This window comes from Artemia franciscana, chromosome 15 (genome assembly GCF_032884065.1).
Source record: "Artemia franciscana chromosome 15, ASM3288406v1, whole genome shotgun sequence".
In the NCBI taxonomy this organism is placed as follows: Eukaryota; Metazoa; Arthropoda; class Branchiopoda; order Anostraca; family Artemiidae; genus Artemia; species Artemia franciscana.
In genome coordinates this window covers 387,334-402,744 of record NC_088877.1, presented here as the reverse complement: position 1 = coordinate 402,744, position 15,411 = coordinate 387,334, and the positions used below count along the sequence as shown (strand labels likewise).

Sequence of the window (15,411 nt, the reverse complement as noted above, 5' to 3'; positions counted from 1 at the left end):
ACTAGTCATGAAAACATTATCGAAAAAAAAAAAAAAAAAAAATACAGGCATATTTGTGTAAGCACTTAATTTATCGGTTGCCAAAAATTACCCGGCTGGATATCTGTTTCATTTACTTTTCGTCTGTTATGTAAATTAAATGGATTCTACTTTAATTGAAAGTACTTTACTTTGCAAATGCTCTCTTTTTAAAACTTAGCAAATAGTTTTTCATATCACCTAAGAAGCATGAATATGTCAGATAGAAATTTTAGTTGAGACGACTACACTTCGAAAAGTCCAAAACGAGGAGTGACTAGTACTTGGGCAGAATTGCAAATTATAAGAAATTGCAAATTATGATAAACATATTTATTGTCAGAAGGTGCTTTTTTGAATTCCGTCATTGAAATTATTTTTGTTCAATAGCGCACCGAAACAGATTTTAATCCTATTAAATGTTTTAGGTTAATTTTGTCGCACGCGCGCAATTCGGAATGATTTATATGAGAATCTCTAGCGACTGTCATATACATTTTATGAAAAATCATTTAAGTTTTTATACTGAAATTTTTATATCTCAACTCCCTTGCAAACAAATAAAAAATATCATTGAAGATACAAATAAAAAATTTATTGTTATGTTGGTTTTATGTTTATTTTGATGGAGGATAGATCGCATTTTGGCTTATTCCGACTAAAAAGAAATTTGTGAAACTTGCTTTAAGCAAAATATTTAAACTGTGATCACGAGAAGTGTTTTCCAGCAATGTTCATAGCATCTGTGTTGGGGAAATTTACTACCTCAAGAATTATAGTGTATCATTGTTTCTTTAAAAGAAAATATTCAAATTCCAACCAGATTTTTATTAATGGAAAGTCATATGAAGTTGACTCCTGGACTAATGTGACTCCAAAAATTATATCTTACATTGGAAAGAACTTGCATCTTCAGAAAAGCCATCCTTTGAGTTTATTAAGAGAACGAATAACAAATTTCTTTTATTTTCACTATAAAAACAATAGAGGTAATCCATTATTTTCAGTGTATGACAATTTATACCCTATAGTTACTGTAGAACAGAATTTTGACAATTTGCTAGTACCTGAAGATCATGTTAGCAGAAACAAAAGTGATTGCTATTACCTGAATTCTAAGTACCTTTTAAGAGGTCACTCTTCTGCTCATGAAAATGAACTTATTCAATCAGGTTTAGATAACTTCCTAATATTTTCAGATGTATACAGGAGAGATCAAATTGATTCTTCACATTATCCAGTTTTCCATCAAGTAGAAGGTGTAAGGCTTTTCCTGAGACATGAGGTAAAGAATGAGTTCTAGATTCCTTGGTAGGCTACTTCTTTAGAGGTTGACCTCTCCAGAAAAATAGAGTAGGCCTAAAATAGGTTAAGTTAAATGTTCAATTTTCCCAAGAATAATCTTACAAGTCACAACACTAGTGTAAAATTACAAAGAAACTCAGCAAAAAAATAAAAATAAATTTGAAGATAAATGTTCCTGTATCTATATTAGGTTAGAAACTTTTCAGACCACTGTCATAAATCAATAATTTTCAACAAGGTCATTTCTACCTTTGTTAAATATTGGAATAATAAGGGTAGTTTTCAAATCGAGTGTTAGTCTGAAATTTAATGATAAGTTGTAAAGCAGTTGGCACAAGACTGTTAGACATTCATGAAGGACACATGGAAGAACGCAGTCAGGTGCAGCAGATAATCAAAATTGGTTCTATCTCTGAATGATACATCATATATAGGACTGTCAGCTCAGAATATCAATTCTATACTCAACATATTCTATTTGTTAGCCTATTTATATTCAGTAGTAAACAAGGCTGATATTTTTTTTTTCACCTTCTGACTAATTTATATATTTCCCAGAGACGTTAGTTGTTCTGTTTCTTTCAATTAGCAGAAAATTGCTAGATAACATTCAGATTTCAGAAAAAAGCCTAAACTTGAAGTCCAAAGTAATTGCACTTTTGTCTTAAACATAGTCATGTCTCTTATGCCCCTAGTTATAATTTAAAGTAACACAGTATTCATGTCTAGTAATTTTCACAAATTAAAACATTATTTAACTTAACAATACTTTGCCAGAAGTGCATTGTTCTTTCAAGCAGTTTGGGGTAACAAACTTTAGTAAGCAGTGATCCGGCTCAATACTAACCAAAACTCTAAAAAATGGAATTTTGATACCAGTAGTTACATTAAAAGAATCGTATTTTTATGCTGATTCTAAACATAAAAGTTTCATCAAGTTCAGTTTTACCCATCAAAAGTCAAGAGCCTGAGAAAATTTCGCTTATTTTATAAAATCCTCTAAAGATCCTCAAACATCCTCTAAAGGTCAAAGAATCTTAACGAAAAATTACACTACCAGATTCAGCATATCAGAGAACCTTACTATAGAATTTTCAAGCTCTTGTCTACAAAAATGTGGAATTTGTATTTTTTTCCCAGGAGACAGATTATGGGTGCGTGTTTATTCATTTTTTGTTTTTTTCCCAGGGTTGATTGTATTGACCCAGTGATCCTAGAATGTCGCAAGAGGGCTTATTCTAGTGGAAGTTAAAAGTTCTAGTGCTCTTTTTAAGTGACCAAAGGCTCCCTCCCATGCTCAGTTTTTTCCAAAGTCGCTGGATCAAAAATTTGAGATTGCCATTTTGTTCAGAATAGTCAAAAACCTAATAATTATGTCTTTCAGGATGACTTAATCCCCTACAGTCTCCGGGGGAGGGGCTGCAAGTTCCAAACTTTGACCATTGTTTATATACTAATGGTTATTGGGACGTGTACAGACGTTTTCAGGGGGCTTTTACATGTTAAAAGGGGGTTACATGGGAGGATCTATCCATGGAGGAATTCATCATGATGGGAAGAAAATTTCCATGAAGGCGCTATAGGATTTTCTAGCTTTACTTAAAAAAAAAACATGAGTAAATAACTAAAAAAAAGTTTATTTCATGTGGAAGTAAGGAGCAGCATAAGAACCTAAATCGAACAGAAACTAATACGTATATAAGGGGGTTTGTCTCCTCCACAATACCCCACTGTTTACACTAAAGTATTTTTAGTAATTTCAACTATTTATTCAACGGCCCTTGTGATTCAGGGATTCATTCTTAAGGAATTGGGACCAAATTCAAGCTTTAGTGTAAAGAGCAAGATATTGACGAGGGGAGAACCCTTTCATATATGTAATAAAAATATAGAATTTTGTTACATAAATTAATTCGTAAGTTGCGTGTATTTATTACTAATAAAAATGTTTGTAAAAAAATGAATAGTCCTTGTTGGCTTTTTAAGTAACCGAAAATTGGGGTGCAACTAGGCCTCTTCCCTCACCTTTTTTAATCAAAACCGTCTGATCAAAACTATGGCAATGCTATTTAGCCCAAAAAAATGTGCAAATTTCGTTTTAAGTATTCAAGTGTGGTGAGCCAAAATCAAAACATGCATTAATTAAAAAACGTTCAGAAATCAAATTAAAAAAACAAGTTTTATAACTGCAAGTAAGGAGCGACATTAAAACTTTAAACAAACAGAGATTATTCTGTATATGAAAGGGGCTGTCCCCTCCTCAACGCAACGCTCTGTATGCTAAAGTTTTTTATTGTTTTAAAAAGTATAGTTGTGAGAAAGAGTCAAATTTAGCGTAAAGAGCGAGGCGTTGAGGAGGGGACAACCACTCTCATATACAGAATAATTTCTGTTCGTTTTAAGTTTTATGTCGCTCCCTACTTGCAGTCAAAAATCGTGTTTTTTTTAAATTTAATTGGACTATAGGACAATAATGTACTAAGTGACAAATCTGGTGTCTGATTATTGGTTGTGCTTTACAGAAAAACAAAACATATTTTGAACATTTTATTTTTATAACATCAATATATTGGACCTGCTGGTACTTTTAGGAATTAATACCATTGTATATTAAACACTCAATCTGCTTTCATTTGCTCTTTTTCTAATTTTGATTATTGTGATTATTTTCTTTTTTTGTTTTTGTTGATGTCTTGGCAAATAAAGACAACACTGTTCCAAATTTATATGGTTTTATATTGGTAGAACTCACCAACAATTTATTGAGCACCACAACTCAATAGAAAAAACCCTACAATTAAGCACTCCTCCTGAAAGTTTTGTTTCAGCGTTGGTTGAACATACGTTCTTTTATCTTGAACATTTTGTACAATTTGATGAGGCTACAGCTGTTTCTTGTGACAAGGGTTTTTCTCAGGGGGCGAGGGAGGCTATAGAAATTAAAAAACATATGTTTGCTAATCTTTCAATAAATAGAGACATGGGAAATTTGAATATTGACCCAATTTATGATTGTCTTTTTAAAAATTAACCAATAGTCAACTGGACCAAAAAGAGTTGCTTCAATATTAGCTAACAAGAGGTTTATTTCACGGCAGAATAGATAGCTTAGTTTAAATTTTTATAATTTTTTCTCAATTGCTTTGATGTTCTCATTGAAGTAACTCTAATAGTTTCTTTTCCCTACGTGGATCAGTTGCGACAGTTATATTTATTAATATTGGTGGTGGTTTTATTTGATTTTAGTTTAGTTTATTTTTGTCTTGTGCTGAGGGCACCTAGTTTGCATATAGGCAAAATATTTGCGTTGCTTTAGTCTTTCATCTCTTCTCTCTACTGGCTGGAGTCTCGTTTGACGTCTTTTCATTGAGTTTTACCTCTCTTTGTTGTTTTTTGTCATGGCTGGCCGGTTTGGCTGAAGACCTTTCATAAGTTAAAATTTGAAGAACAATTTTTTTTTGTCCTTTTCCAGGCCCCGTCCTCCATGCAAAGTATGATTTTTTCGAACCAGGCTAGCGAATTTTCACCATTAATAAACATTTTTTGTGCAATAAAATAAAATAACATTTTTTTGTTCAATAAAAATAACAAAAAAAAAAAACATTTTTTGTGCAATGAGCTCTTATTGGACTTATAATTTTTGTTCATTTAAGGAACAAGATACTTCAAAATGTAGTAGCCTATGTTCTGCCAGATTGTAAAAATGGTATATATACAGTCTCTCAAGAACAGCATAAGGTATTAAATTGAAACTTACATAGATGTTAAGGGGGTGGCCGGTATAAATTGAATTTTAACTTGATCTAAACACAAGTGTGCTATGTACAACCATGCTATCAAAATAACATATCTGTATTATTTAGAGAACATAAACGAATTATTTTGGAAAAATTATCAATGGGCCCAGTTGAAACTTCGAGAGAGTATTTGATGTGAGGGGGCTATTAAGTAAGTTAATTGACCAGGGGGGAGACCAAGGGGAGCTTATAAAGAACAATGAGATTTGTAAGGAAAAAATCATCCCAAAACATGAATATCCAACCAAAGCTTCATTGCCCCTGAAGATGGATTTTTTGGAACTTGAAGTCGTCTGATACCCAGATAGTAAGTTTCAATGCATCAAAAACGAAAGAGCTGGAAATTTCAATAAAAAGGGCCAGGCATACACCTTAAATTCATCTTCATGAACGAAGCTATAAAGAAAGTTGACGAGCTTTGTTTCCTTGGAATCCACTTGTCCACATATGTCTTTCAAAAATCCCACCCTGATTGGATAAGGACCTCATGTGCAAAAAGCTAGGATCACCCTTAACTGCAAAAGCCTTCTGCTGCTCAGCTTGATCATCTCATTTCGCAAGTCTTGCATTAGACCCATCTCTAAGTATGGATACCTTCGGTAGGCTGGTGCTCCAAAAACGGCGTTTGCACCACTCAAAAGATCCCAAATGGGGTTAATAGGGCAGGATTTGTTGTTCCCTCCAATCCCTCCAGTCTGCTAGTGAGAGGTTTTGATATTGTGTTGATGCCTGTTTTCTACAACTTTATGCATTCCCTGCCTCTCTGGAGCTTTTTTCGTGTATTGTGCCCCTAATAGTCCAACCGACAAGACAGACATGAAGGCATACAGCTTGCTCGAGTTGTCTTGAGTTTGGCAAAACAGGGACAGAGTACTTGAAGAACAGCTTCATTCGACATTGCACTCTGACCAGGAATGAACTTCCTGGTGAAATTATGCCCAAAAGTCTCTCAGTTGACTTTTTCAAAAGAAGATTCAAAAAATCATCTAAAACCTTGATAAAAGCTACTGGGAAATTAAATATTTATCTACACTCACGCAGCGAATTTAGGAATTTAAAAATGTGTAACTTCTTGTGTCTTCTTTTTTAGACTGGTCTATCTAAAATTTAAGGGCATGAAAACACACCAAATAAAATATCAAAACCGAGAGAATTTCAGTAAAAAAAAAAAATATATGGTTATATTGAATCTTGATATCGTACTGTTATTTATTTTTAAACAAGCAAGCAGTTACAAAATAATGCGATACTATAAGATTCTTATGATAAAATGAAAAATCAATATTTGCCTATATTGAAAGTCGAAACTGGAAGGGATTAAAATGCCGTTTGTCTTATGAAAGGCCGACAATTCTGCAGACTTTCAATCCATTTTAATAATATCTCCCTTCCCTATTTACTGTAAATTGGATAGTAAAACTCTCGTCAAGATTGCTTGGAATTTTTTGTAAATAGCAAGCCAAAATGTTTATTTTTAAGCAAAACAATCATAAGAAAACTTTACAAATGTTCCTTTTGTTTACCAGGAAAAAAATAATACCAGTTAAAAACTAACGGAAGTTAATTAAAAAGCAGCTTGTTCAAAAAGGAAGCTTTGAAAAAAAGTAAATAGCCTTGCTAACAAAGACAATTAAGAATAAACTTAAAACAGATAGAAATTAGTATCAATGAATAAATTAGAACAAAAACAAACAAAAATCACTATGAAAATTCAACTTAAAGCCAACAGATAGAAATAAATGATCTATAAAATCAATATTTGCCTATATTGAAAGTTGAAACAGGATGGGATTAAAATGCCGCTTGTCCTATGAAAGGCCAACAATTCTGCAGACTTTAAATCCATTTTAATAATATCCCCCTTCCCAATTTACTGGAAATCGCATGGTAAAACTCTCGTCAAGATTGCTTGGAATTTTTTGTCCAAAATTTAAATAGCAAGCCAAAACGTTTATTTTTAAGCAAAACAACCATAAAAACTTTACAATTTTTTCCTTTTGTTAACCGGGAAAAAAAATACCATTTAAAAACGAATAAAAATTAATTAAAAAGCAGCGTGTTCAAAAAGAAAGCTTTGAAATAAAGTAAAGAGTTTTGCTAACCGAAGACTATTAAGAATAAACTCAGAACAGATAGAAATTAGTATCGATGAATAAATTAGACCAAAAACTAACAAAAATCACAATGAAAATTCAACTTGAAGCCAACAGATAGATATATAATACACAGATATATCGTGTATGTCAAACAACGATAAAAGGAATCAATAAACAAATAAAATCACTAATCTCTACAAAGGCTCTATAGTCTGTAAAGGGCAATGTAGGCCTATTAAAAAGAGCTAATTAATACCTGTGGTTAGAAATTGCCACAAATAAAAGTTGAGTTACAACCAACTGGAAGTGCCACAAACAGAAATATGACTAACTCCTCCTATGCCCTCGAAAGGCCAGAATATCATTTGTGCTTTGCTGAAAACAAATTTGTTATAAGCATTGTCTCTTTGCTTGCTCTAAATCCTTATATCACTAAGCTTGCTCTAAAAGATGATAATCAATTTGATTTTAGATCTGGGCTAGGCTATCAGCATGCTCACCGTGCTTTGACTTCTTTACTAAAAGATGCCCATCGCACTCGTCGTGTACTTCATTTCGCAACCCTAGACTTGTCTAAAGCATTTGACAGTATTTGTCATACTCAAGCATGGACAGCATTACGCCAGAGAGGAGTAAATCCGTCGGTAATTCACGTGCTTCGTTTTTGGTACTACCATTCTTACCTTTGCCTTAAGTCATTACATAATTATTATTTTGGTCACATCCCTATTCGTTGCGGAGTAAGACAAGGGGGAGTTCTTTCTCCGTATATTTTCAAAGCTTGTATTGAAGATGTGTTATCACAAATATCGACTTCGTGCCTGCTAGGACCATCTTATATCTCACATCTGGCTTATGCGGATGACCTTCTTCTGATTAGTCAAACTGAGTCTGGTCTTGCCCGTTCAGTGAAGTCAGTTTCTTCTGCTTTCCGTGATATCGGCCTGTACCTAAGTATTGACAAGTGCGAGTTTCTTGTTATCAACGGTAATAATTGTTCAGAATCAGTATACTGCGGTGGTTTTAGTATTACCCGTGTTAAATCGTTTCGTTGGCTTAGCATAACAGTTTGCGATTCTATGATTGCTCTCCGGTCTCGTGCTGTACAGACATTAGTGATAAGCTGAGGCTCGGTTACTCTAAGATTGTAGCAAATCATGGACATTATAGGAGAGGAGCGCTAACTCGGCTTTATTCAAATTTTTGTGATCATTCGGTACTCTTCTGTACTTGTATTCGGCCACTTCTGTTGACCGGTGATCTAAAAAATATTCGTATAAACTATTACCGGTACTGCAAATTTCTTTTATGTCTGCCTCGTTCTTACCGGAATAGAACAATAATTAAAAAGTATTGTGCGAAAGATATTACTGGTGTTTTCAAAAAGTTATGTGCCAAGCTAGCTATTGAAGCGCCTTATAGGCTAGGGTGTTTTCATCGCCTTATCCATCTTTTTCTGTATGTGATTAATTTTGTTTCTTGTTTTTCTTTTGCTGTTTTTCTTTTGTATTTACTCCACTTAACCTCTGTTTTGTACAGTGGGTGATAAATAAATTATTATTATTATTATTACTATTTGATAATGTTAGTACATAATAAATTGCAAAAAATTCCAGGGATTAGTTCAACAATCTAAGTTGTATTGGTGATTTTCTTTCATTTTGTTGTTGCTGTTGTCTTGACGAGTGAAAACCACACTGTTAAAAATACATGTCATTTTAAAAGAACTGCAAATTATATTTAAGCTGTTAGGGGAGGAGAGGGCAGAGGGGACAGTTAGCACCGTTTTTATTTGTAGATCTTGATTAAGTTTCCCATATCATTTTATGTTGTGTTGATGTTGATGATGGGACAAAGAAAGCACACTACTTGAAATAAAAGTCATTTTTAGTATGTTTATTTTTATATGTAAATAAATAGTTGTCATTTTTATATGTATTTGTAAAAGTCATTTTGTTTATATGTAACGCCTTCACTGGCACTCGATACGTGGCAGGTTTGTATATATTTCATTCTCTAATTTTTGATTAGCATAATCATCGCGTTATTTGCTTAATTGATTTTATTTGTGCTAATCTATTCGACATATATGAAGCTTCCCTTTTTTATTCACAATCCGGGGAGAAAGCTGTTATTTTTCTCTTATAATTTGTTCTTTACTTTTCGGATGCTGGCCAATGGCCCGTGTAGTGAAGGTACCAGTCTTTTGATTCTCTGTCAAACGGTTCGTGGTAACGAACTGTAGTAAGGAGCGACCCGGCTCAATAGTAACCAAAACTCTAAAAAATGGAATTTTGATACCAATAGCTACATCAAAAGAATCGCATTTTAATGCTGGTTTTAAATATATAAGTTTCATCAAGTTTAGTCTTACCCATCAAAAAGTTACGAGCCTGAGAAAATTTGCGTTATTTTAGAAAATAGGGGGAAACACCCCCTAAAAGTCATAGAATCTTAACGAAAATCACACCATCAGATTCAGCGTATCAGAGAACCCTACTATAGAAGTTTCGAGCTCCTATCTACAAAAATGTGGAATTTTGCATTTTTTTTGCCAGAAGGCAGATCACGGATGCGTGCTTATTTGTTTTTTTGTTTTTTTTTTGTTTTGTTTTTTTTCCCCAGGGGTGATCGTATCGACCCAGTTGTCCTAGAATGTTGCAAGAGGGCTCATTCTAACGGAAATGAAAAGTTCTAGTGCCCTTTTTAAGTGACCCAAAAAAGTGGAGGGCACCTAGGCCCCCTCCGACGCTAATTATTTTCCCAAAGTCAACGGATCAAAATTCTGAGATAGCCATTTTATTCAACGTAGTCAAAAAACCTTATAACTATGTCTTTGGGGACGACTTATTCCCCCACAGTCCCCGTGGGAGGGGCAACAAGTTACAAACTTTGACCTGTGCTTACATATAGTAATGGTTATTGGGAAGTATACAGGCGTTTTCAGGAGGATTTGTTTGGTTGGGGGGAGGGGTTGAGAAGAGGAGGATATGCTGGAGGAACTTTCCATCGAGAATTTGTCATGGGAGAAGAAAATTTCCATGAAGGGAGAGCAGGATTTACTAGCATTATTTAAAAAAAACAATTTAAAAATAAATGTGAAAAAACTTTTTCAGCTGGAAGTAAGGAACAGCAATAAAACTTATAACAAACAGAAATTATTACCCATATGAGGGGCTCACCTCCTTCTAATACCTCGCTCTTTACGCTAAAGTATTTATAGTAATTTCAACTATTTATTCTACGGCTTTTGTGATTCAGGGGCCATTCTTAATGAATTGGGATAAAATTTAAGCTTTAGTGTAAAGAGCGAGGTACTGACGATGGGGCAAATCCCCTCATATATGTAATAAAAACATGAGAATACAAAAGTTCTTTACGTAAGCTAATTTATAAGTTACGTAAATCTTTTACCAATAAAAAGATTAGTAAAAAATTAAAAGTTCTAGTTGCCTTTTTAATTAACAAAAAAATCGGAGGGCAACTAGGCTTCGTCCCCCGCTCTTTTATTCGCAAAATCATTCGATCAAAATTATGAGAAAGCCATTTAGCCAAAAAAAAAAAAAAAATATGCAAATTTCGTTCTGATTATTCCTCTGCGGAGAGCCAAAATCAAAACATGCATTGATTCAAAAACGTTCAGAAATTAAATTAAAAAAAAACAAGTTTTTTTTTAACTGAAAGTAAGGAGCGACATTAAAACTTAAAACGCTCAGAAATTACTTCGTATATGGAAGAGGCTGCTTCCTCATCAACGCCCCGCTCTTTACGCTAAAGTTTTTTACTGTTTTAAAAAGAAGAATTGAGAGAAAGAGTCAAACTTTAGCGTAAAGAACTGGGCAAACTATCAGATTCTTTCCATAGTTTTTGTTCGTTTTAGGTTTTATTTCTTCATTCATAGCATTTCTGTTCTGTTAAGTTTAGCATCGTGTGTTAGCTACTTTCTCCTCAGTCATCTTTTCTTATACTTTGCTGTTTCTTACCTTTTCTCCTTTTCTATCCTATCAACCCGTCTCTCTGTCGGTCTCTCCCCCTCTCTCTCTCAATCTTTCTTTTTTTCCTTATCTCTTTCCGCCTCTCAACCTCTTTAACTTGTTCGCTCTTTTATTTTTAGACAAAGTATATTTCAAAATGTAATTCAATTTTTTATGTGGAGTATTTTTGGATTCCAGTTGTTCAGCCTCAACCCAGATGCTGAAGGTAGTATTGACGTATTCGAAAAAGGAGTGCGAACAGAGACAAAACAAGAGGTTCACACTTATGACGCTGCAAGAGTAGTCGAATATAGCCTAAAATCTTCTCTTACTGCCCTTGTAAGGCATTTATTTGGTCAAAGTAAGTGAAAGTGAATTTATTGCTTGAAACAATTACCAAGGACAGTGAGAATGATATTCATTGCTTTGATTACTATAATATAAACTTTGGCAACTTTCTATGTCTTGTAATATTGCAAAAGCTTGGGAATTCAATTTTTAACCAAAAAATTCCATGTACAGTTTTGCAGTTTTTGGAAGCTGTTAGATCAAATAGTTCGTGGTAACGAACTATAAGGAGCGACCCGGCTCAATAGTAAACGAAACTCTAAAAAACGGAATTTTGATGCTAAAAGATACATCAAAAGAATCGGATTTTCATGCTGATTTTAAATATATAAGTTTTATCAGATTTAGTCTTTGTCATCAAAAGTTACAAGTTTCATCAGATTTAAAAGTTTCGAGCCTGAGAAAATTTGCCTTATTTTGGAAAATAGGGGGAAACACCCCCTAAAAGTCATAGAATCTTAACAAAAATCACACCATCGCATTCAGTGTATCAGAGAACCCTATAGCACTTAAAACAACGGAAATTACTCCGTATATGAAAGTGGGTTGTCCCCTCCGCAATCCCTCGCTCTTTACGCTAAAGTTTGACTCTTTGCCACAATTCTACTTTTTGAAACAATTAAAAACTTTAGCGTAAAGAGCGAGGGATTGCGGAGGGGACAACCCATTTCATATACGGAGTAATTTCTATTCGTTTTAAGTTTTAATGTCGCTCCTTACTTGCAGTTAAAAAAACTAGTTTTTTTTTTATTTAATTCAAATTAAAGAGAAGCGATAGGTGAACAATTGACAAAAAATGAAGTAAAAATATATAGCACCAAAGAGCTCGAGAAAGTACAACTTTTTGTGAAGGTATAGCTGTTTTTGTTGTTAAATGCAACTAGTTAGTTTCACTTCTTTGTTTTTAGGGTCAAGGTCGCACTACCAACCAAAATTTGATACTGCGTTGAAAACTTCTCAATTTTGAAACAACCAAAAGAAAAACTTTAAAATGATGCAGTTTTTAGGCATGATAAGGCCTAAAGGGTCGACCCGACAGGATAAGGGCCGACATGACCTGAGAAGGGTCAGGGTAAACAAAAACTGTTTTGAGCTTCTTGTCCTTGGTATTTTGAGTGTTGACTGCTGTTATGTAGCATTATTAATAAGAAGATGGTGTGAAGATACAAAAGGATAGCTGCATTGTAGATGCAGTAGATGCAGTATGTTTTATCAGAGTGCAAAAAATGGAAAGAATAGAAAGTTAAGTTTAGAGTTAAGCTTAGAACAGTAAAGATCACGGTAATGGCAGTTGTCAAACGGTTCTAAAACTTGAGAGGTTTGAGGAGCTAAAGAAGATATTAGACTAGATGTTATCTAGAGGTGGCATCTAAGGACAACTTTAGGTAATCGTTAGAGCGACTGTATGTAAAACAATAATGAATCTGGAAAGTAGGCTTGTGAGTGAGCTTAAAAAGAGAATTATAGAGTAGGATGGAAAAGAATGTATGCAGCTGTGATGGGCTCATGTGGCCCGATCTTACGACTAGTTGTTAGGAGTGGATATACTATTTCAGGGGAATGAGTTAAAATTTTAAAGCATTGTTGTGAAAATTTATAAAATGTTCTTCAATTCAAACAGTAAAGAACCGTAGTAAGGAGCGACCCGGCTTAATAGTAACCGAAACTAAAAAAAAATTGAATTTTGATACCAATAGTTACATCAAAAGAATCTCATTTTTATGCTGATTTTAAATATATAAGCTTCATCAAGTTCTGTCTTACCCATCAAAAGTTACGTGCCTGAGAAAATTTGCCTTATTCTAGAAAATAGGGTGAAACACCCCCTAAAAGTCAAAGAACCTTGACGAAAATCACACCGTCAGATTCAGCGTATAAGAGAACCCTAACGTAGAAGTATCAAGCTCTTTTCTACAAAAATGTGGGATTTCGTATTTTTTGCCAGAAGACATATCACGGATGCGTGTCGATTTTTTTTTCAGGAGTGATCGTATCGACCCAGTGGTCCTTGAATGTCGCGAGAGGGCTCATTATAACGGAAATGAAAAGTTCTAGTGCCCTTACTAAGTGACCAAAAAATTGGAGGGCACCTAGGCCCCTTCCCATGCTCATTTTCCCAAAGTCACCAGATCAAAATTCTGAGATAGCCATTTTGTTCACCATAGTCGAAAAACCTGGTAATTATGCCTTTCGGGACGACTTAATCCCCCACAGTCCCCGAGGGAGGGGCTGAAAGTTACAAACTTTGACCATCGTTTACATATAGTAATGGTTATTGGGAAGTGTATAGACGTTATCAGGGGGACTTTCTTGCGTTGAGGGGAGGGGATTACGTGGGAGGATATTTCCATGGAAGACTTTATCACGAGGGAAGAGAATTTTCATTAAGGGGCCCAAGCATTTTCTAGCATTATTAAAAAAAAAAGTGAGAAAATAAATGAAAAAAAGTGTTTTCAGCTGAAAGTAAGTAGCAGCATTAAAACGAACAGAAATTATTAAGTATACAGGGGTTCTTCCCCTCAACAATAACTCGCTCTTTGTGCTGAATTTTTTTTAGTAATTTCAACTTTTTATTAGACGGCCTTTGTGATTCAGGGGTCATTCTTAAATAATTGAGACAAAATTCAAGCTTTAGTGTACAGAGCGAGGTATTGACGAGGGGGCGAACCCCTTCATATACGTAATAAAAATATACAAATATAGAAATTCTTTACGTAAGCTAATTCGTAAGTTACGTATATTTATTACTAAAAAAAACGTTTGTAATGAAAATAAAAGCTTTAGTTGCCTTTTTAAGTAACTAAAAATGGAGTGCAACTGGGCCTCCTCCCCCACCCCTTCTTTTTATCAAAATCCTCCGATCAAAACTATGAGAAAGTCATTTAGCAAAAAAAAAATAGTATGCAAATTTCGTTTTAATTATTCATGTGCGGTCAGCCAATATCGAAACATGCATTAATTCAAAAACGTTCAGAAATTAAATAAAAAAAAACAATTCCTTTTTAAGTGCAAGTAAGGAGCGACATTAAAACTTAAAATGAACAGAAATTATTCCGTATATGAAAGAGGTTTTCCCCTCTTCAACCCCTCTCTCTTTACGCTAGAGTTTTTTATTGTTTCAAAAAGTAGCGTTGTGAGGAAGAGTCAAACTTTAGCATAAAGAGCGAGGGGTTGAAAAGGGGAAAACCCTTTTCATATACGGAATAATTTCTGTTCGTTTTAAGTTTTAATGTCGCTCCTTACTTGCACTTGAAAAAACATGTTTTTTTTATTTAATCTGTAAAAAAATGGTTTCTGTATGAATAAAGGCTACTGAGTCAAATCACAAATTTTTACATTGCCATCTACATTTTTGAGAGAACTCTCATTTGGCTCCCTCATATTAATTTACCTATCCCAATAGACCTCATATTCAGGTTTTGGCTATGTTTCTTCCCTTTAAGTTCTATATTCCCTTTGTAAGTTTCTAATATGTTTCTTGTGTGCAGTCTTGCAGTTATTAGATTTTAACGTAAGATGGCAGTTTTGCTATTATTTGATTGCTTAAATTCAGCTTTATCCATTTATAGAATTTTATTTTCTTTAAACTCTGCTTTTGAATTGTTTTAGATAGAAAAAATATACTGAACATTGTTTGAAAAGAAGATAATTTTCCTATTTTAAGCAAGTTATAATAAAGAAAACAAAGTTAAAAAAATAATTATAGCATCCCCCTCCGGACTGAAACTAGGCTACATGAAAAGATAGATCTGAGGTTAAGGAATCCAATGATCGCCTTTTTGGCGATCATTGGTCGCCTTTTTGGTGATCAGTATGTTCGCCTTTTGTCGGCCTCTGTCGCAAGATTGTACGTTTCAAAAGCATAATATAAGC

The 15,411-nt window shown here is 34.0% G+C and overlaps 1 protein-coding gene across 2 annotated transcripts in view; it reads left to right on the top strand.

Annotated features, from left to right (window-relative positions):
- The first annotated feature begins 708 nt into the window (after positions 1-708).
- Positions 709-15,411, top strand: part of LOC136036669 (probable phenylalanine--tRNA ligase, mitochondrial) — a 39,296-nt gene continuing 24,593 nt past the window's right edge. The window contains exons 1-3 of one of the 2 annotated variants that reach the window (XM_065718977.1): positions 712-1,007; positions 1,218-1,303; positions 11,389-11,551. In XM_065718977.1, coding sequence (XP_065575049.1) covers positions 749-1,007; positions 1,218-1,303; positions 11,389-11,551 — 508 coding nt within the window. In that variant the 5' untranslated portion in view covers positions 712-748. Of the gene's footprint in view, positions 1,304-11,388; positions 11,552-15,411 lie in introns of both variants that reach the window. The other variant, XM_065718976.1, reaches the window with a different exon arrangement.